This window comes from Notothenia rossii (assembly GCF_949606895.1).
Source record: "Notothenia rossii genome assembly, chromosome: 7".
Lineage (NCBI taxonomy): Eukaryota > Metazoa > Chordata > Actinopteri > Perciformes > Nototheniidae > Notothenia > Notothenia rossii.
In genome coordinates, this window is record NC_136905.1 from 69,149,044 (window position 1) to 69,171,709 (window position 22,666).

The 22,666-nt window shown below is 44.3% G+C and overlaps 1 protein-coding gene across 1 annotated transcript in view; it reads right to left on the minus strand.

Annotated features, from left to right (window-relative positions):
* Positions 1-1,391: 1,391 nt before the first annotated feature.
* The window catches only part of LOC307013450 (uncharacterized protein), a gene marked incomplete at its 3' end in the record, with an annotated part of 31,416 nt that continues 10,141 nt past the window's right edge, over positions 1,392-22,666 (minus strand). The window contains exon 4 of the mRNA XM_079640849.1: positions 1,392-1,547. Within this exon, the coding sequence (XP_079496975.1) occupies positions 1,392-1,547 (156 nt within the window). The remainder of the gene's footprint in view (positions 1,548-22,666) is intronic.

Sequence of the window (22,666 nt, forward strand, 5' to 3'; positions counted from 1 at the left end):
GAATAGATGAGGCTGCAGTCATAGTGTGAGGAGGGGAGGAGGCCCCAGTGTGCTGAAATAGCTTAGGCCCCAAAAGAAATGAGATCCAGGCACTTATTTGTCAGGGTGTCTGCCTGCTCTTTCCCCGTCTCTGCACTGTGTGAATATGCATGAGGATTTGAGAGGTATAAATAGCGGAGGTGTCCATATTGCCACTGCGTTTTCCATCAGCACAGAGAAAGGCTTTAATGGGCTTATTATGAACCGCATTACATCACCAACGGCAAATTGCAAATTCCTTAAGGGGGAAGGAAAGGGAGAGCTTACTCTGTGGCAAAGTTTATGCAGCTGACAAGTCACATGGCCCTATGTTTTGGTTTAAGTGGAGAAATTAGTCCTACGGGTGCCATTTAAAAGCTGTAATGTAACACCATTTGTATCCTACTTCATTGTCTTTTCAAAAGGCACAACGGCCCTCTGCCATATCTTATCTTATTTTTCCTCTGTTTGGGAGGTTTCTTGGTGTCAACCTCTATAAAGATGTAGCCAGCAGGTGTCAGATCTGAAGCCCACATCCAAGAGGAGACTATAAGAATGGCAGACATGCAGAAAAAACAAAAATACATCAAGGTGAAATGGCAAGAGGAAAAGCTTGTTCCAAACGAGAGTAAATCTGGGGTTGGTTTTCACCTGCATGCAAGTACCCTTATCTTACTGACCATGGTTATATAAAAATGACAATGGCTGACTACAATGGTGACAGGAAAACTTGGGCAAATAAAACCAAACATATCTGCCTGGCTCAATATATGCAGTGTTATTAGTGAACTTACCCTGGTACACTTGATATTGAAAATCTTTAGCAGACAGCAATTGCCACATAAACACAGTACTCTGATATTTGTTCTTGAAAAGAAACGGGGGGTACAACTCAACCATAAAGACATTTGTTCTATGTTGTTTCTGGCTCTGAAGGTAGTCTTTTAAAAGGGATGCCTGTGTGACAAGATAGGGCTGTGGACTTTAAAGAAGATGGGCATTTACTTAGCAGAACACTCAGCAGTGTAATGTTGTATGCTATCCAACTGCATTATGGGAAAATAGGGTTGATGCATGCTAAGGAATAAGAGTCAACATATCTCAGTCTATGCTGCTTTGATTTCCACAATGTCTCTGGCAAGTCCCCTATAATATTTAAATAGTAGAGCGCTGCAGTACATCTTTACAAGACGTTAACAGAGAAAGCAGTGCTTGCCATCAGAGTGGTAAGTAATCTAAAGTTTAAGAAAAGGAACAGTGATAAACAAAGACAACTAAACAGTAGTTTTATTTTGTTGTTACCTGTGTTTTGACTCTTATCAGCAAATCAGATCCCCCTGTTGTTTCTGAATACAATCTTTGCTTACATTTGTTTAGCAGCGTGCACCCTGGCCCATTTCCACCCATAGCTCCTGATGGGGATTCACTCTGTCAGGCTTCTGCTCCACTTTCTCCTCACAGTTCTGTCTTTGACCCACTTTGATTCTCCTCAGCATCCCATTAGAACCAACCTCTGAACCGTGCCGACACTGGATAAAACAAAACTGAAGGAATTATGGATATATGAGTGGAAACCTTCGCTCCCTTGGGGGAATGAAGACATGTGCATGAGGTTACGTCATCGTCAGAGGATGGCAGCTACATGGTGAACAGTGCATTCAAGAAGAGCGCAGAAGGTCAAAAGCAGAGAGGCTGCCTGTATGGCTGAAGAGAGGGAGTGCAGCCGTGAGAGATTAACATGTGAGATACAGCCGGAGTCAGTGTAGGAGAGAAAGAGAGCGCGGGCAAAGTTGAGGAGGGTGGGCGAGGAGGAGATGAAGCAGTGATCTCATGATAAGCCTGATAGAAAGAGGGCTCAGAGTTCTCCCAGGGAGCAGGTCGAGGGAGGTGGATGCAGGCAGCAGACGGCTCATCGGGGACCCCTGCCATCGGCGGGACCCCGGCGCCGGCGAAACGCCTGCGGCCGGGTGGGTGCCAGGGCAGATGCAGATGAGCGAGCGTCAGAGGGAAACAATTGGGCAGGGGGCAGCGGGATGGGCATGAGGGGAGGCAGATAGAAAGGAGAGAGGGAGAGGGTACCATCCCTGCTGCTCTTTATCGCAGCCATTGATCGTGGCGTGTGCGCATTGATCCAAGTCGACCATCTGCTAGAGTTAGATAAGCGTGCGAGGGCCTAGGCATTGTGCTGTCACTCATGGAGCGTGCACTAAGAGAGAGAGAGAATGAGCGAGATAGAGGGAGAGCAAGATAGAGGGAAAAGGGAGTGGTGATGTTGAGGAAGGAGGGGTGTTGTGGCTGCAGGGAATTATGGGGGCAGGATTAGCCTCCTCACTTGCAGGAAACAGAATTTTAAACGGCTGTCTCCTGGCTCCCTCACACAGACACACACACACACCACCCCCCTGTGTCTTCTCTCCCTGCCCCCACCCTGACTCCTCCTCACACACTCTATTACAGTGAACTTCATCAGAGCAGTGCCTGTGTGTGTGTGTGTGTGTGTGTGTGTGTGTGTGTGTGTGTGTGTGTGTGTGTGTGTGTGTGTGTGTGTGTGTGTGTGTGTGTGTGTGTGTGTGTGTGTGTGTGTGTGTGTGTGTGTGTGTGTGTGTGTGTGTGTGTGTGTGTGTGTGTGTGTGTGTGTGTGTGTGTGTGTGTGTGTGTGTGTGTCCAGAGGTCACACAGTGGATCGTCTCGATGACTTTGGTGGCCTTGAGCTCATCTGCTTTCTCTCTCTCCTCTGGCCTTACCGGCTCCTACCACTATAAGAAAGGGAACCCCACTTCATCAAGATGTCACATTTAATATTAAAGTCTCATCATCGTCATCATCAAAAGTGTCATGGTGACTCTTATCAGATGCTGTGGCAAAACATCTTTCAAGTTCCTTTTTTGGGTGGAATTTCTGATGCAATTTGGTTTCTAGAGATGGCTCAAAACACATAAGATGTGGGTAAAACTACACATTTATGAATTACTACAGCGCGATTACAAAAGCATACACCCAGCCTTCCCCGTGTGGAAATATCCAAGTAGGCAGCTCTGGTTTAAGGAGCCTGAAGTGAGATTCCCATTTTGTTGATCATTTCTTTAAAAAAAAAAACTTTTGATCAACCAGCAAAAAGAGCCCTTGGAAGCCACAATCCCCACTTTTTTGTTTGTTCACATTTGGCTGTCTTTTTGTTTTACTGGCTAATCCAGCCGGATTTAGAAAAGAAACAATATTGTGTATCACAGTCGGTATTTTTGTACAACGGTAAGCCCATGTGCATTCGGCTGAGTGGCACCTGGCCCCTTCCCCCTGGCTTGTAGTCTTTCTAGAAAATGGAAAATACGGAGGATTCGGAAAATATTTTGGTTGCCAGGGAGACCTATAAAAGAGCAACTGCAGCAGCATCAGGGCCCGACCTGAGGGGGAGAGTGGCGGCGGAGGGAGAGTGTGTTCTCGCAGCGATGGAGCCTATGCCGTGCCCCCACCCTCACCCCAGAGCTCGCCCTATCTTCTGTGCAACTGTCTTTAAGTCTATTCTGCTCTGTTGTTGCAACTTTTTCTTTGCTCCATTTTCCTCTTTACAATTTGCACATTGGGGTCCAACGCACAAGACCGCTGCTTTGTGGGAGGGTGGGGGTGTTTTTGATGTGAAGGCGAAAGTGGTATGGAGGGATTAGTGTGGCCGGTTGGATCATCTTACAGCCGCCGACCCCCCCCCCACCAGACTCGTGGACAATGGGGATTAAAACTTCTCTTATTCTTCGGCCCCAAACGGCAGGATGACAAAGACAGTATTCCTCGGGGTCTTTTAACACCGGGCTGCACAGCTGAAGTTGTGGATGGGGTGGGGGTTGGGGGCCTGGGTGGGGGTCTTATACAGAAAATTAATCCTATGGAATTTTCTCCTCATTGCAAATGGAGATTTGTAGCTTTTGCCTTGCTATCTTGGCCAATCCCACATAACGCATCAGTGTCACTCAATAGAGGATAACAGCATCCGGTGGAGTGAATGTTGATATCTGAGGCACCCAGGGGCCAGACACAGCTGATACTGATCTACATCCACGCAGCAGCACAGCTTCAAAGGGAAGGTGTCAATGGCTCATTTGGAATAGATGTGATAGATTAATTATATTTCACTTACACCGACGTCCCACAGAACAGCGCCTTTGCAAATCACAGGCAGCAGTCACAAGTCCAAAATGCTGAACAGGCCTCGATTCCTTCCTCATCATTTCACTGAGCGGAGCAGGACTGTAATTCTCTATGCAGGGGACAGAAAGTGCTTCTCATCTGAAATTGACCATTTAACATAATGCTATGTATTGTGCATGCTAGGTCATCTGCATCATGTGAATGTCAATTACCTGACTATTATAACCTGCCTGTCACTCCACGACTGCACCACAAGTCAACAAAAGGCCACTTCTAGGTTCAATTATGCCGGGGTCTAAAATCACTCTGCCATCACCACGTTGCATTGTGCGCTGGTTGTTGTTGGTTGGCTTTATCCCACCAGAGGAAACTCACAATGTCACTCCGTTCTCTTTCTCTAATGAATGGAAAAATGAAATGTTGTCTTTGGGGGTTGACAGTGAGCAATTTCCAACAACAAATGACAAACTACCCCCTCCTCCACCCGCGTGTGTGTGGCAAAATTGTTTCTCTAATAAAAAAAAAAATGCATCTTTTGATTGTGAGGGTGGGGATATTTTAAATATATGCATATTATCTTTCTCTCTTTCACCCTCTCTCACCCCCTCCCCCTCTCTTCCCTATTGCTCTTCCCTCTCTTCTCTTCTCTCTCTCTCTCTCTCTTACACCCTCTTCTCCCTTTTCTGCCTCTTGCTCTCTCGCTCCCTCTCGCTCTCTTTGCAGTAAATAAAAGATTAAAATGACTGTTCTAAAAACACCGACTGGTCACCAGAAGATAATTGTTTCAGCTTTGTTTACTGTGCGTGAATGTTTTCTCCCTTTTTAGTCCTTTTTTCTTTTTCATTGTGTCCATAATTAAAATTCCTTTATTTTCAAAGTAGTTCTAAAAGAGGGAGCTAAATTGCCTTTTCTGTGTTTGTGTTGTCATTGGCCCACAGTCGGGAAGGGTAGAGGAGGGGGGGGGGACAGACAGCAGCAATGTCCTTGGGCTGGATGGAAGATCAACTTTTATTGTATAGTATGAGGCAAATATACCGCAAGTGTGCTGTGTGCATCAGATAACTAAGTCGATGTTTATGCATATGAACATTCAGAAGGGCACATCTGCTGCTATCAGATATTGTGTGCTCATTTGACTGTTTCAGAAAAACTACACCTTACTTTGTGCTCTTGAAATAAATTCCCACCTGTCTTCTGTGAGGAGGTGCATGCTGGGTTGACTCATTTAATAACCTCAAATTGGTCGTTATACACAATAAGGTGTTGATAGATCCCAACAACAACAATATGTAAATGAAAATGAAAATTACAAAAGCCACTCTAACACCTAATAATGAACACAGCATCTCCTCAGAAACGCACAGCACAAACACTGACCTGAAACATGCTTATGTGGCACAGGCAGCAGAAATACATTTCCGGAAAACTAGCTTTCATGCACATTGATGAAGCGACAGTGTAGCTCCCATTGCCTCCCATCGCCAGGCTGTAAGTTTACACCTCCTCGTGCAATGTCAAAAGCGAGATCACATCTGATGATCAGGGAACTCATTAGAAAAAGGTGACGATGAGGTTTCACAACTCTGTATTTCCACCAGCCAATTTTCCACATCTCCCTTTGCAACCCAGAGCAAACGTGGGCTGCCTCTGAATGAGGGTGAGAGTACTGGAGGGAGAGATCGGAGGGCCTTTGCCCCCGATTCAAACGAGCAAGGGGCAGAAACAACACTGCATCATAAGCTGTCATATATACCTCACCCACAGGTCCAAGAGCAGGAATGTTCACGCATACATACACTTCACACAGATACAGAAACAAACAGAGAAGCTCCCCTATACAATCACAGTCCCCTCACCCTGCTCACAGTGCTATCCCTCTTCTGCTTAGCCAGGCGCCAATAATTGAATCTCAGGTTGGGATTAATTCTAGGAGCTGCACTTGACTCGGTCAAAAACAACTATTACAGGGAGGCAATGTATTTTTTTACACAGCACTTCACATTGATTAGGCAATGTGCAGCGATGAGAGATGCATTGGATTCTAGATGACTGTCATTTGCATTAAATGAGGTGTTTGCCGCATCCAGGGGAGAGGGGCTGCCTGACACCGAGCGGAACAGACTGAATAGCACTTTCCATAATGTACTGAGAGCCACACACACCTGCATGCATTAGTGCACACACAAACACTAGCCTGCACACAGGTTTGTATGCATGCACACATGCCAATCCTGAATACCACATATACCAACACGGCTGGTTGTTGTGCTAAGGTGTAATAATGTGGAAAAGGTTTTAGCTCCATAAAACCAAAGAGTTTTGACCCTGAGACACAATGTTTTGGGTGGAAGTGGGCGGGGTTTAAAAACAGTAGATTGCAATGAGATGATCATAGTATCTCCAAAAGTAACTCCTCTGTTTACGCCTCAAGCTCAATGAAAAGCAGTGAGGTCTCAGAGGAGCTAATGGTCCAGGGAAACCTAAGGCCTGTTTGGCCTGTGGTGAAAAGAAGAAGAGGGGCGACGATGGAGGATGGAGGGAAGGCAGAGGTAGTTGGAAAAAGGGGGGGGGGGGGTGGACTGAAAAAGGCCCTCTTTCAGTTTTGAATGAGCTAGAGAACGTTTTTCTTGCCTCCTCCCGTCGTGCTGTCAAACTCGATCAGCACTGAGGAGCAGTGACGCTGCTCGCCTCCCAGACTCCCCCTCTGCTCAATGGAGTCTGCGAGGACCCACTATGCATTTCACATTCAATTTAGCCCTCCCCGGGACATGGCTGTCAGGGTCAGCATCGGCGGTATGAGACAGGGCTGGGGGTGGAGGCCAATGTCTTGGACGGTGGCAGGTTTCACCGGGAGGAGGGGTGTAATGACAACGCTGATGGGTTTGGGCTCATAGTCGAGAGAAGGGGTGCTGGTGTTGGTCAGGTTGGAGGGAGGTCGGCGGGCACAGAAGATCCAAGGAGAATAGACAGGAGATTTGGGGTGAAAATGGGGGTGATGGAGGGTGGCCTCTTCCCAATAATAAAAAACTCCAAAGAAAAGGTCTGGCCAGAGCCTTTATTCGATGGAGCTTATGCTGCTTTCCATGGGGTCCTGAATGGGAGCTAGGAGACTGATACTCTGCCGAAGCCCATTAGCCAGCATTAGAAGCGTCCACACATCCGCACAAGGAGATTTGAGACAAACCCTAAACAGCCCACAATAACCGCGAGGTACAAGCCTTGAGCCTTAAGACCTCGACTTGGCCCAATAGGGCCTTGAATAGACGCGCCCCAAATCATGTTGTTGAACAAATCAGGTATTAAGGAGTGAGGAGTTTGTCCGAATTTAGTTTCCCTAAAGACTTTAGTTAAGCTAGTTACTGCGGAGCTTTAGTTAGGCGTCAGTTTCTTGTGTGTGATTGTGCATGTGTTAGAGGACATCATTCTTCAGACGGTTTATACTATGACACCCTACAACCCCCCTGCAACATAAACCCTTCAATCGCTACCCCCTCTCATATAAACACAGCCACACAAGCCTAAATTCAACCTCTCCAAACAATAGGCTGCTATTGGCAATTAAATAGCATTTGGCGATCCAGGGTGCACGTTAATGGTATTATGGTTGCAATTCTTCTCCTGAATGGCAAAAGGGATTCCCCTCTCCACCAATAAAGCACGACTCACTGTCTTACCAGCATTACATAGCTTACTGGGCTTATGACTCACGGCCTTCCGATTACCATTTGAATATTTCCTTTTTATAAAGTGCTGGCAGATGTAGATTTAGGTGCTGTTGGGCCTCCGGCTATTCATGGGTGAGGAGGCCGGGCTGTCGTCACCCATCGCAGGCCTGTCCCTCAGGACGGCCGATGCTCTCCCAAAGCCCGTCATTGGACAGCCACCCAGGTAGAAACGCTACTCCTTACTCACATCGCTTTTCACTCTCCCTATAGAGGATTGAAGCATAAAGACAAAGTGCACGCATCAGTAACCTTTTACGAGAAATGCTTTCAGGTGTGATGGATGCTTTACAATTATTTAAAAAATTGTTATAAAAGATTTTTTTCTAATATCACCTCTATAGCACAGTATAATTAGTCAGAATTCCCCCATGATTTTCCATCACAACCAGTAGTAACATGGACCAGTGGGTGGCAGAAATAAGAGGACACATTTTTATTCCCCACCAGTGGTTAAATCATTTGCCGTCTCCCTTTCTCCTCATCTCTTGTTTGTCCAGAGATCCGGTTTGGCAGGCGCCTTTTCTTTGGACAAGATGCTTTGAGAGGAATATGAAAAGGCAGATTTAAAGGTGACGGCTGGTCAGAGGGGAGGGAGGGAGAGAGAGAGAGAGAGAGCGCCTGGTTATCACAGCTATGCGACTACATTTAAAACGCTCCCTCCTCTCTTCACCCCGAGCTGAAATGAACAAGAGCGAAAATACTGAACTGTAACAAAGTCACAGCAAGAAAGGTCTGCTACTTACAAAGATGAATGAAATGATGAAAAGACCAAAAAGCTCAGGGGAAATATCTTATGTATTTCTCTACTGCTCTATTCATTCACACCTCTATTCTGCTCTGAGGCATCTCACAATGTGAAGTGAGCCTCACACTTTATTACAGAGATACTGCCAAACCTCAAATGAATTGGTGTCGAAATATAATCCCTTCCATTCCAATATGGAACAAAAAAAATGACCATTTTGTTGTAGGGCTCAATTAAATAATGATTCCCGTTGAAGGAGCGGGGATGATCGCAGGCCAAGGACAATACATAGGAAAGGCTTGCAGATCGGTTGAGGGTTTGTTTATAGATTTGGTTCCCACAAGCACAAGAGGGGCTCCCTTAACTTGACAGACCAAACAGATCAGGCAGAGAACAGAGCAGGCCCTGTCAATAGTGAGGATTATGGGAACGGCTGTTTGGCCTCCAACCATTTTGCCCGCCAGAAGACACAAGAGGGCTCCAGTTTGATTCAGTTCCACTCTTATTGTCAAGTGTCGCTAGCTCTAACAGGCCCAGGCCCTAGCAGATTGACTGACAGAGATGTGGCTATTGATGTACTGTAGACTGATTTACAATGACTGTTATTTTTAGCTATATTACCTAAACACTTGAGCAGTACAGTGCCATGCACTCATTTTTATCAATTTCAAACATTTCTTTAAAAACATATCATGACATTGACCTTCATCAAATATCATTAGACCACCAAACTGGGAGCAGTTCTCCTTCATGCTTTGTTAACACCCATCAATGTAAAGGAAAATGTATGCAGTCATGCACCCTGTGTTCCGAACACCCTCCTCTAAAACTGCCTTCACCCTCATCACCAAGATGTGCATTCATGGGCTGCAGAAAGATGGCGTCTCACAAGCATTATTAGGTTCCTCTGGGACCTGACTGGTATTGCGGTACAGTTTAAGCCATTTCAGCCAAAGCTATGATCTTAATTAGCTACACCTAAAGCCCGTCTCTTCCCCAGACAAGTCCAATTAAGCCAGCCAGCGCCTCTCTACTGGCTAAAAGGGAACCCACAATCTCTTGTCCGAGGATTACAACCTGGGATAAATCACAAGCAATCATCTTCCCCCACAAACCCCCCAAAAAACCTGGTCGCTGCCCCCCTTCCTCCACGTTTCATGAAAGGCACAATACTATTTCCACACTCATTTTCTGTGTGTGTATTAAACAGCCTCTTCACCCAAGTCAAAGTGGAGAATCCCTCTTACAGGAGTCTTATTAAGTCCAGGGCAGAGAGGCTAACCGTGTAGCAAAGAGCAGTCATTCCTTTGTACATGGCAGCAGTTGCTCAAGCTAAACGGCTTGTTATTAGTAGAAGGGGGTGTAGCTTTTCTGCATTAGCTCAAGCGGCATCTCTTGCCTCGCTTGTGAGCCTCCAACGTTGTGTGAATGCATTGAAAGGCGCGCTTTCTTAATTGGATAGTTCCCTTAACCCTGCGAGGATCTTTGATCCTTATTGTAAACTTGCATTGTTGTCCATCAGTCTTACGGCAGCTTCTGCAATAGCTGGGTCTCATCTTAGCATCCTAAACTCCTTAGTGTTAGTATCAGCTCAAGCTCTTAGCGCTGGATAAGCCCTTGCTAATGTCATAATGGTGATGATTTGGCTGAGCCCTCCGGCGTTATGTCAATTCAGCCGAGGGAAGTAAGAGCCACAATTAACAGAAATTAGCTAAATGCTATTGAGTGGCTCTGTGTATTTGAGGGCAGGGTGCTGACCCTTACCACCACACAGTGTGTTGCCAATCAATTATATATTTACTGCTGCAGGCCAACTTCAAGATTGTGAGCACAAGTCAATTATCCAAGTAGCTCTTAAGAGATCATCTGTGGAGTTTCATAGATTTTTCCCTCATCATCAATTAACCCTCAACAGATCCGTGTACACATGTTTACAGTAGGGGCTGGGCTCTAATATCTTACATATGTCAACATATATGCCAGTGTATGAAACATATTAGGAATGCATGCTACCGAGTAAAAGTGAACATGAAATGCTTAAAGGCAAATCATTTCAATATTAAAGTATTTTTAGCAGTGGTATTGCAGACACTCAGAGGAAGCTGTTATTGGCTCCGCTCACATTTGAAACAGCTGAAATGACTCGGTGCACTTTCACTTTGAAGTTCCTTAACAGTCTTGTGGGTCAGACCTCCTGAGGAGAGAGAAAGACTCAATTCATCAGGGTGCAATATAAGTGGAAGTAGAATACGCTTCATGTCCAACCACTGGAGGGGGGCCTGAGGAAGAGCAAGAGTGTGAGGCTGGAAGTGAGACTGCTGCAGGAGAGAGGGAGCGGAGCAGAGCTGAGGAGTGTGTGTGGATCTGCTGAGGAGTGTGTGTGGATCTCCTGCTGGAGGCCAGCCCTGGGTGGTTCTCAGTGAAAGCCTATTTGTGGTTGAAAGTGCAGCAGCACTGGGGTCCACTCGCACAGAGAGACGAGGCCAGTAATTAAGGGGGCGCAAGGGCAGGACGGCCCTTTAATTTGGGGCTGCGGAGAGAAGGGGGGGTCGGCACTGGTGTATCTGTAGCCAGACAATGGCGATTACCTTCCTCTTTATCTGGCAGAGAGGGGGCTTTGAGAGAGCAATCTGAGGAGCGGAGGAAATGGCACGACACAGGATTAGTGGCACAACAGGACGGTAAATTAAATGTTGGAGATGAAAGAATGAGGCTCTGACATGCATCAATAGAGAGCATTTGCTGCATTCTAATAACAGCAGCGAGGAGAAATACCTGTAGAGATTAGAGTGTGAGTGTGTGTGTGTGTGTGTGTGTGTGTGTGTGTGTGTGTGTGTGTGTGTGTGTGTGTGTGTGTGTGTGTGTGTGTGTGTGTGTGTGTGTGTGTGTGTGTGTGTGTGTGTGTGTGTGTGTGTGTGTGTGTGTGTGTGTGTGTGTGGAAAGATACACAGTCATATAAATGACTTTGGTCGTCTTTTGTCATTTGTCAACCCCTCAGCAGGGAAGCAAACAGGAAGGGTGTGTTTGTGACCATGTATGTTACTCTGCTATAAAGTGTGTAAGAGAGAAATGGTGCCAGCAGGTCAATGCTGCACAAACAACCCAAAAGTAAGTGGAGAAAAATACCTACTTAAGGTAAAGCAAAAACACCTATATTCAATAGATGCTTAAAGTACCTATTATTATGTTTGAACAAACCGAGCCAGATTGGTTATTCTTTGTTTATCAATTAATGAAAAGTGTCACTGTGTTTGTATTTTGGATTCAAATCTCTACCATTCTGCCATTAATAGGAGAACTCATAATCAATAATCATATTTTACATTTACTGAAGATTATGGGAACCCCATATCTCACTTCTCACTAAAGATCATAAGTCCTCACATGTCAAAAGACGCAGCTCCTACGCAACACTGTGCCTACAATACAACATTATCATGTATTTATAGATTCCTAACTAGTTGTTGCTTCTTACATCATCCGGGCTCCAAAACTGTATCAAAAACAAACCAAGAAACTTAATGAAGTTATTAAAATGTCTTGCCAAAGTTAATTCCTGTGTCTTGGATACAGTTTACATATTTACAAATCATATTCAAACACGTCCAAGTCATCATTAGTGCAAAACCAACACTCATTCAACACAAACATTCTCATTAGCGTCTAGCAGTGTGACTGACAGGTATTATAGATCAAACGTGGGGGAAATTAAAACAGAGATGAATTACATAGCGACAGAGTTATGAAGGCAAAGAAAGAGTAGAAGCGAAGCGTCTGATGCACGAGTGACAGCTAACAGGGGGTGAGCGAGAGCAGGTCCTGAACGCCAGCAAAAATGATTCAATCAAAGAGTAGCTTTATCTAGGTTATTACTACACTGAAGCAGGATGATGAAGAGGAGGTTCGCCTTAATCTCAGCCACAATGGAAGGGAACAAAGGCGTACTTACAAGCACTATCAGCCACAAATATCAAATCAGCTCTAGCTGCACCTAATCCTGCCAGACAGCATTGTTGATTCAATGAACCTGCGGTCAGAGAAATACACTGCCATATGTGCAAAAGAGACACACCCTGACATGCACACGAGGTGAGAGCAACAATATGTCTCGTTTTGTCTCATGTCCCGCCCTCATTCATACTGTTCTGACTGCTGAACAACTTAAAGTGCATTCATTGTACTTCATTTACAAGTATCACAGACTTTAGACAAACACAGGTCTCCAAGCTTTCCAAGCACTGTATCATTACTTTTTTTGCTACCACTACAAGTCTGGAAAACATTTTACAAGTTATAAACCTAAAACTACTTCCTGTCAAAAGCCACCTTCAGATCTCTGACACACTCGTTGACCTCTGAAATTCTGAACACCCCCGTGCTCAGTCCACAATAACAGCAGCAGTGGTAGAAAACGTCCTTTTTCAGGATGGCACTTGGCTGAGGGAAAAGGACACTGGCAACTTCATTATCCAACAATAACAGGCTAATTATTGTGTTTGTTAGCAACAAATCAGAGCACAACAGCCTGCATGTCCCTGTCCTGTTTTGAGCATCTTAATTACTTACCACCCTCCACCCACCCCCATCCCTCTCTCTGTTGCCACTGCTGCTGTTGTTATTTTGCATATAAAAGGCAACAGCTAATTGTCTGGACTATAAATATTCGGCATGCAATTAGCGTCCTGGCCTGCCTCTGCGTTGTGTTATCACCTCGCTGTTTGGTACGTTGTGCAGACCGCACACTCAATTCTCCACATCTAATGGGAGTTTGATAGCAGCACAGAACCTTTGTTTCTAAGAACAAATGACAGTGAGCGCCTCCCTGTCGTCGCGCCGCTCCACTTGGCTTTGAGGAAGGAACACATCTACATCATCAATTAAATACAAGGACACTAGAAGGCTATTGCCACACACACTATACCTGTGGAAGGTGTGCTTCGGCAGCAAAGGCAAGTTTATCTATAAAGAACATTTTACACACGTATTGCATAAAAGCATGTTAAAAAGAAAGACATGCATGACAACATTACAAAGGAAATGAAAAAGAAGACAAACTTTGTTTACATAAATGAAAAAAGGTCAAGGTAGGGTCACGTTATAGCAGCAATAAAGAGAGCTGCAGTGCATGGCGGAGAATACAAACTAAATGAAAAATACAACTAGAGAGATAATGTTTGTTGTACACTGAGACAAAACAAGGTAGACTTATATTTGAATTGTATGAACAATCAGGCTTTTGGCTCCTCAGTATTACAACAAAGAGGAAGTTCACAAAGCTCTTTGTGACAACAAAGTCAGCTCCACTGTTACAAGTGAAATACTGCAAAGGAAATGTTTCCCACTGGCCTCAGGAAGGAAGAAAAAAAGCGAAAGCATGCGAGGGATGAGAAGGGGCCGGGGAGAAAGAAGAGTCAAAACACCAGGGTATGCAGACACTCTCCTCCACCTCACCTGAAATCAAAGAAAGAGGGGTAGGGGAGAGGCAAAGAAGAGAAACAGCGGGGGTAGACGGGTAAGAGAGCCTTCACGGATGATTGCAGCCCAGTTTGAGCTGCTAAAGTGCAGACGTGAACTGCTTTCATCTCCCTTCAGGGTCAGTGTCCATGGAGGGAAGGGTCCTGTCATCCTGCTCTCACTTCTCCACAGTGAGCTTCCCAGCTCCTCAAGATTCCCACCTAACAGAGGTGGCACCCTGTGAAAGCCCAGCAGACACAGCAGGAGAAGGAACTATGTGCAGCAGAAAGTTAAAGCATCACATGACCTGAAGCAGGTTAGAAAGAGGCCTTTTTTAGCTTTCACAGGAAGGGAGGCAATTAAGGAGTTCACTTTAAAACGAGTCAAAATGTAGAGCGGGTTCATTGTAAGTGGATGAATGGATGGAGGACATAGATGAAGGAGAAAGACAAAAGCACAAGTGTTAGTTTGGTGAAGAAGATATATATACAGTATATACATACATACCAGGAAACCCATGAGAACACTGCCCTCCAAAGTGGGTCAAACCAAAAGTGACTCATGAAAGACAGAATAAAGCAGGTGGAGATTTGGCAGGGGGGGGGGAGAGGCGGAGAATTAACCGCAATCTGTGTGGAGAGGCCAACTGGAGCCCGGAGGCTCGTTAGAGGCAAAATCCTGAGGGCTCCTAATTGGGCCGGCCAGGGCCAGGCAGTCTGAGAGAGAGAGGGGAGTCAGTCTCAAGATCTGGGTTTGGAGAAGGGGAGGATGGAGGGGTGTGGGAGTTAATGGTGAAGGGGAGCTTTCCAAGTCACATGAAAGTTTGTGGGGATGAATGTGCCATAATTAGATTAATAAGTAGCTTAATTTATCGCAGCAGAGGATATCAGCGGCTCCATATTAGAGGCAGGCCAGAAGATTAGCCTCGATCGGCGTTTCCAAAACACGATTAGCCCCCCGGCACAAAGACCAGGCTCTTTCACAGGTTCCTACCACAAGGGCTGGGATTAGAGAAACATGTTGAATAATCAGCGGTGCCCCTGCATGCTCCGCTCAAGTCTGCACCGCAGCCAGGGGTGCCCCCTCCCTGTCCTGCACACAACACTTATCAATTAGAGTATAACAGGGCCAATCAACGTCACAAACAGCAGGTCGGACTGTGCCACCCAGGTTCAGATACCATCTGGATGTTCTCTTTATCAACATACACCTGTTGATCATGAGGAGTCCTTTATTACTAAGAAAATCAGTACAATGAGCAGTATTCATCCAGTGGCATTTGCCCATGAAGTCAAACCTGGTCAATTAGCATCTTGGTGTGTGTATGGTCACCAAGTCATTTGGAAACCCCGGGAGCCCATGGGGACCCACAGCTTCATGGCTAATTGATTGTCCCTCCAATGTCCTCCAGAATGCCAATAAAGACCTCGGCATATGTTCGCTCGAGTCCTGGCCACATGCATCATGAATGCAGTGCTCTTACTAAGCTTTAGATCCCTTGATCCTCTACATCCTCCACATCCGGCCTCTTGAAAAACTGAAAAAAAAGAAAAAAAATGGAGGCAAGACCTTTGCGAAGTGGCCCATCTTTGGTAGAGAGGTGGCAGCTGTTAGTCGTCTGGAGCAATATTTGTTGGATATTTCAGACAAGAAAAACACTGAGAGGACGATTGAGATGTCTTTGTTTCTGTTAACCTGGACAGTTAAAGGATCCCAAGGAAAGTGAAGAGGAAAAGCGTCTCAGGTGGGATATTTATCTCTAGCCAGACGGTGGATATTACCAAACTGAGAGCTTTGGTATTTCAGACACGCTTCTGGTCACCACAGGAGCACATTAACAACATCTAATGCCACTTCTGCTGCACATAAGCCATTCTTCACATGGTCTTCACCTCTAAGAATCATGGTATTGTAATAATATATATATATATATTATATACCATAATCAACGTGATATGTGATAGCAACAAGAGGCTGGTTTTAGGCACTATTGGTACTGGTATACGCCCCATCATGAATATGGTCCCTCTTTCCCAGAGCATGTTTATAAATCAGTCAGCTGTCCCAACCTTGTCAGGAAGACGATTTCTGTTTACCCTTGAAAAACCAGCAACTTTTACATTTCCCGCTGCTGTGCTGCCACTGCAGGCCAATTATCCTGAGTGACTATGCAGCGCCATGCATTGGTGATAATGTGTGCAGAGTCAACATGTCTCACAGACTGAGCTTGCTGGCAGGGGTTGGCCTCTGCAAGCACAAGACCCCCCCCCCCCCCCCCCGCCATGCAGGTCACTGCAGCGGGGCTCACCTCTGTTAGCTAAGCTGGAGGCAAGCTATGGCTGGTGAAGTAAGTGTGTGTGTGTGTGTGTGTGTGTGTGTGTGTGTGTGTGTGTGTGTGTGTGTGTGTGTGTGTGTGTGTGTGTGTGTGTGTGTGTGTGTGTGTGTGTGTGTGTGTGTGTGTGTGTGTGTGTGTGTGTGTGTGTGTGTGTGTGTGTGTGTGTGTGTGTGTGTCTAAGGTGTAAACCCACCGTTATCATCCTCTATGCTAGATAGAGTATGCAATTCTGTATAGAGTATTGTCTAGTGTCATCCTGCACTATATCTCTGTTATCTGAGGTAATATCACTCCAAACTCCAACTTTCCTGCATTTCCAATGGAAATATTATCAGTTTATTCGCCTTCATGTATTGGACATTTTAGACGTTAACTCGATTAAGGATTAAAGAAATATAACGGCTTATGACAAATGTTGTTTTGTCATGCAAAGCGAACCCCAGTACATACCTAGGAGATGAAAACCAGGCGAACATGTAGTCACTATATAAAATAAAAAACTGATGGGGACTGAATTGTACGTGCAGGACTTTAAAGGTAATGTAGTATTTTTATATCCTTATATTGCCACTTCACTTAAGTTGAATAACTAAACATAATGCAAAGTTAACATTTACAGTCTGCCATGTTTTCCATAAAAATCCTTCTTATGTGAAGTAACTTCACTTTTCACAAAGACATTTACAGCATGCTTAAACTCTAATATAGATTGCACTTAAACTTTATGAAACTTATCTTGTAAATAAAAGTCTTTGTTTTAAGTGCACTTTGGTGTCAGCAGTTTCCTATCCTCCATCAGTCCTAACTAAACCTTTAATTCTTCAAAGTTTTTTATTATATGAATTAGTGCTTAAAGCTGAAATCAAGCTTAGTTTGACTTTTTAAATTGGTATCTTGACCTTTTAAATCCCTCAATGGCATCAGATTTTAGTTTAAAGGGTTGGCTTGAGTTGAGGAGAGCTGGAGCTTCACCTGAGAGTCACAGAGTAAAAGCTCAAAAACAGTCTGCGCTGGAGAGAGAAAGTGACATCTTAGAGACCTTGTTGAAACGTTAACAGTAACTTTTAAATCCTACTAAGTTTGACTTAAAAGAAGAAAAAAAATCTCATTAGGTTGTAACGCCAAAAAAGCATTGATAATGTACGAGGCCATGATTGCCAGCGGTGGTCAGCCAGCTCTCTCCAAACCTTCCGCCCAGCATCACGGCCCAGCACTCTCTGCACTCTGCTTGTTAGATAGCAGCTGTTACACTCTCTCCTGGTGAAGCAATGTCTGTTGCTGAACAAACGAGGGAAAAACAAACAAACTCTGTGCTGGATCGGACCATGTGTAGCGTGTTGCGCACCCTGCTCCGCTCCGTTAGATACCCCGGCAGCTAGCCTTCACCGTGCACCAAATTAGAAAACCTCGCCATCAGGCAGACAGCTGGCAGACTTCCCCCGGGGATGCCAATTAAGTTTGTAAATCATTTAGACAACAAAACTGTACAAGTGAAAAACATCCCATAGAGGCGGACGTCCCCACACAACTCCCAACAGTCCTCACCATGACCTCCACTGCACCCCCCCCCCCCCCCCCCCCCCCCCCAAATCTGCAGCAGCCTCAGGAAACACCACCTCCGAGCACGCAGAGGCCCAGGAGAACAGCGAACATGCTCGGAGAAATACATGAATATGAAATCAAAGACATTGATTTTATCATGCTAATGTGTTTTTATAGCAAATTAAGAGATGATGTATAATTAATAAGTCGGTGCCTACTGCCTGGGATAAAGATTGGCATGAACGGTCACATATTAGTTGACGGCTGTAGTTCATTTCATTTCATTTCAAACCTTTATTTAGACAGATTAGTTCAGATCACACAGTTTGACAGTAGAGTTTGTAGAGGTCGCACCTCTGTTGTCTTTAATGCCACACACAGTGTTGTAACAAACTAAACCACGGCTTCAAACTTTAGCACAGCGCCTGATCTAGTGTCCAAAGTGGTAACCTGAGTTTTGGGCCTTGGGGGAGAAAAAAGCTGGGTAGGGATTAGAATAATACCTAAGTAGCTTTCTGAAAATTGAACCCTTGAGGAATACGGTGGCCTTAGGCAAGAGTGTGACCCACGCTCTCCTGATGAACGCTCACACTTCTTGTTTGTTCATCTCGGCCCACTCCGGTTGTTTCTGTGTGACACACCAGGATGTGACAGACAGAGTGACAGCATGAGTAACTAATTGAGACAGGATGCAAAAAAGATCCTCTGGGCTTTAAGTAAATAGAAGTGGGAGAAAGCCCTCGTCTCCCGGCACCCCCCACCAGAGAGCACTATCCCTGCTCAGGGCATCTCTATCGATGTTAATTAGCTGAGGAATGATTAGGAGCTAAATGAAGTTATTTCACGTAATCAGTGTTTCCTTTCAAAGAGCATTCATTATGTCAACACAACTCGGAATTCCTGTAAGACAACATTGTTACAGCGAGAGAGGAGAGGTGACAGAAACACTGAAAAAGAAGAAACGCAGCTATGAAGAATATCGTATGCAAATAACCAACTTCTCCACACAGGCCCAATTTACTCATTCATGACAGATTTTCTTTCATCTCTTCCATTTTAACTAGAACGCCCTTCTTCACAGTTTGCTGTCTGACTATCACTGGCCCTTAAATGTCCACACAAGTAAAGTAACTGTAGGTGCAGTACATCCATGTGTTTTCTGCATGCATCGAGGCACACATAAAAACAAACTTAACAAAATGTTGAATGCAAAAATCACGATTCTAGCAGTGTCCTACAATGTGCATTGCGAAAAATATAAAGATCACAATAACGTTTTTGTAGCCTACTCAAATTATTAATAGCATAATCTATTCCATTAACCCACTAACATATAACACAACTCTATCTTAGCTTAATGCAGAATCAATTGAATTGAAATGCATTTGCAGGACCGTACCATTGTTGTTGCCAATGAATCACTGTGATTGTGATCAACTGGAGACCATAAACTCTACTCATTACTGCGTTTCTACACAATTATAATGTAATTCAGACAACAATTTGCTATGATGGGTAATTTTCATCCAGCAGGCTTCAAGTCATGAGTGGAAACATTGGAGGCAGCAAAAACCCTCTCTGAAGCCTAAAACTGTGCAACATATGTTGGACGATGCCAGCAGACACATCTGCAGGAAACAAGCAACAACATATAAAACCAAGCTGTTGTTTTAAGGTAAAGAGAATGTGAGAATGTGGGTTTCGCCCAAGATTATTTAAGAACAGCACAACGTTTTGACAGATGGATGGATGGGGGGGGGGGGGGGGGGCAAGCTGTATTCACACTAACATATTATCATCGTAAAACGTTGGTATGATCGAACAAGTAAGCAAACTGTTGCGCAGACATATCAACATTAGATTTTAGCTGCTAAACTCTCCTCTATGTCCATCAGCAAGCCTCTAACTTATGTTTGGCTATCTGCTTAAAACAGGTGTGAGGTTTTCAGTGGGTTTATCTGAGCCTTACACTGAAAACTAATCCAGAAAGTGTCAGGAAGGAAAACCAAAGCATTGAGCCGCAAGATGGTAAAACCCTCCTTGTGAATCAAATGCAGTAATATTAATAATAGTTATATTAGAAATGATTGATCAGGGCAACTTTAAGCATAGATAACTGTTTTACCCAAAATATTAAATAAACAACAATTGCTATTTCTCCTCCTAGGTGCGATTACCACGACCGCTGCACCACCCTCTGACCAGAAAACCTTTAACGTGCACTAACAGTATCACCATTATGACTTGCATTGCATTTAAACTGATGGAGCTGACTCCATCTGTCTCTACCGTTATAAAGAAAGTATATGGGTGGAGCAGAGCATTGGACACTGGAGGCAATGCAGCACAAACACTTGAAATCTAACTTTCCAATGTTTCAGCTCTCTAGTAAATCAAGAGCAGCAATCAGCAGATTAAACCGCTGCCATTGTCAGCGTCTGTGCGCCTGATTTACTCCTCCTCTCTCTCATCATCGCTGCTATCAGATGACCTCTCTTTCCACGGATGGCACAAGAGGAGACGCTGACAGCTTCATAATTCTCCTGACAAACAGCTCAGTAAATGATCGCTTTGCCCTATGTTAACTGCCAGAGTGGATGTAAAGCACTCAGATTCAGGAATGAGGCTGGAATTTAATTTCAGCAGACTGTGTGCACCATCTAGATATACTTTTATTAAGAAATGAAAGCTGGTCATTTTAGATACAGTCAGTGTAAATTCACGGCTAATGGAGTTCCATTTTAGAGAGGCCTTTTCCTTATTGGGGCTTTTAGAATCTAATCTCGGCCTATTGTCAGGATGGTCAGGGTGTCTAATCACCCTTAACCTTGCATCAGTGCCATAACCCCCTTCTTTTTTCTTTGCCCTCCAACAATTTAAACATCCTTTTAACATAATAACGAGACTGTAGGCATCATAGTGACTGCACCTTCTACCAGAATCACCACAACTAATGGGATCTAATCTATACAATAAGGGACATTAATATATATGCAAATCAGTTGCGGCTACATCTCTCACGGGGGAGATAGACCGAGCTGGCATACACTTGTATCATTTCTGTCACATGTGTCATTTAGTTGTTAATTACTGTTAACATTCCTCAAATGCAAATATGCCGTTCTGCAAATAGAGCAGCACATGTATCCTTAAGTAATAACGTTCTGCTGGAAAGAGGAAAAAAGCCCCCCCTCCCCCTTGAAGGTCCAGCAGTGTGGGGGGGATTTGAGGCATTGGGGGTAGAGGGCTGCAGGTCGGCTGTTCAAAGCCACTCTGTGCATTGTTGGGTAGTAGAGGATTAGGTCTCTCCAGGCTGCAGAATTTGCTTTCTAATTAAAAGGGATAAGATGTAGAAAAATAGTGAGGGGCATTACTACTGTAGACAAGAAAGGGGGGGGGGGGGGGGGAATGGTGAAAGAGGGGATAGAAGTTTGTAGTGTCACCAGTTGTGTTTGATCACAAGACTAAGCAAGAGTTACCAAGCTCTTGTTCTGACTCCCACTGCACCTTTCCCCCTCTCTCCATCCCCAGCCTCTCACTAACTCAGCTCTCTCACACACACACACACACACACACACACACACACACACACACACACACACACACACACACACACACACACACACACACACACACACACACACACACACACACACACACACACACACACACACACACACACACACACACACACACACACACACACACACACACACACACACACACACACACACACACACACACACGCACACACTTTAAATCTCAAAACCAAGAGAAACTATTTTGATGTCATGGCGGTAAATACAATATATTCATATTATATGACAGGGTGCAGAAAGTACAGTTATCTCTTAGACCAATATAATATTTTAAGTATTTGGTAGTAGAATAAAACATCACTGAGTCCACTATCATGTTATATTAAAATAAATAGAAATTAAAGAGAGAACAGATGTCCAAAGGTAACAAATCTCTCTACCAACACCTCTCAAACTCACTAACAAGCTGTTAGGCACATTTCCAGAACTATCTTCAAGAGCTTAAGAGAGAAATACTGTACCTTCTGATCCAAGCATTTAGCAGCTTTAGTTGATTTTTTTAATTACAAATGTAGCCTACATACAAAACGTTTGATTGTCTTACAGTATATATATTTGAAACCTCTAACAATACTTAAAATTAGCACCATATCAAACCGCTATGGTAGAATGCCATTTATTTTCTAAAATTAATGATTTATAATAACCATAGGCATATTATTTAGCCATTTTATACTTTCTTTTTAATATACAGATAAAGACTTCATTATAATACTTTTGTACTTTTATCATACTTTTCCTGGTAATGTGGTATTTTTACACTCATATTTTGCTACTTTTACTTCATTAAAGAAACTTCACCACGGCTAATAAAAAATAAGAAGAGATCAATGGGATCAAGTATTGTGTTAAAGTGAAGTTTTAAGGATCCCCAGCAAATTGAAACACTTCATTTGGTCACTTTACTGTATAACACTGAACCCAGGGGGCGGCTCTGTGAGCCAGCATGTGTTTTTATTTACCCTTTACACCAGTGTCCATCCCTCCTTCAGTCAGCATGCTGCTGTTTTGTTACATTGTCCTCCAGTGGGGGTCCAGCTCTCCCCAGGCACCTTACAAACGCAGCCTGAGTTTTAAGCACACAGAGGGGCTTGCTTATTTTCCCCTG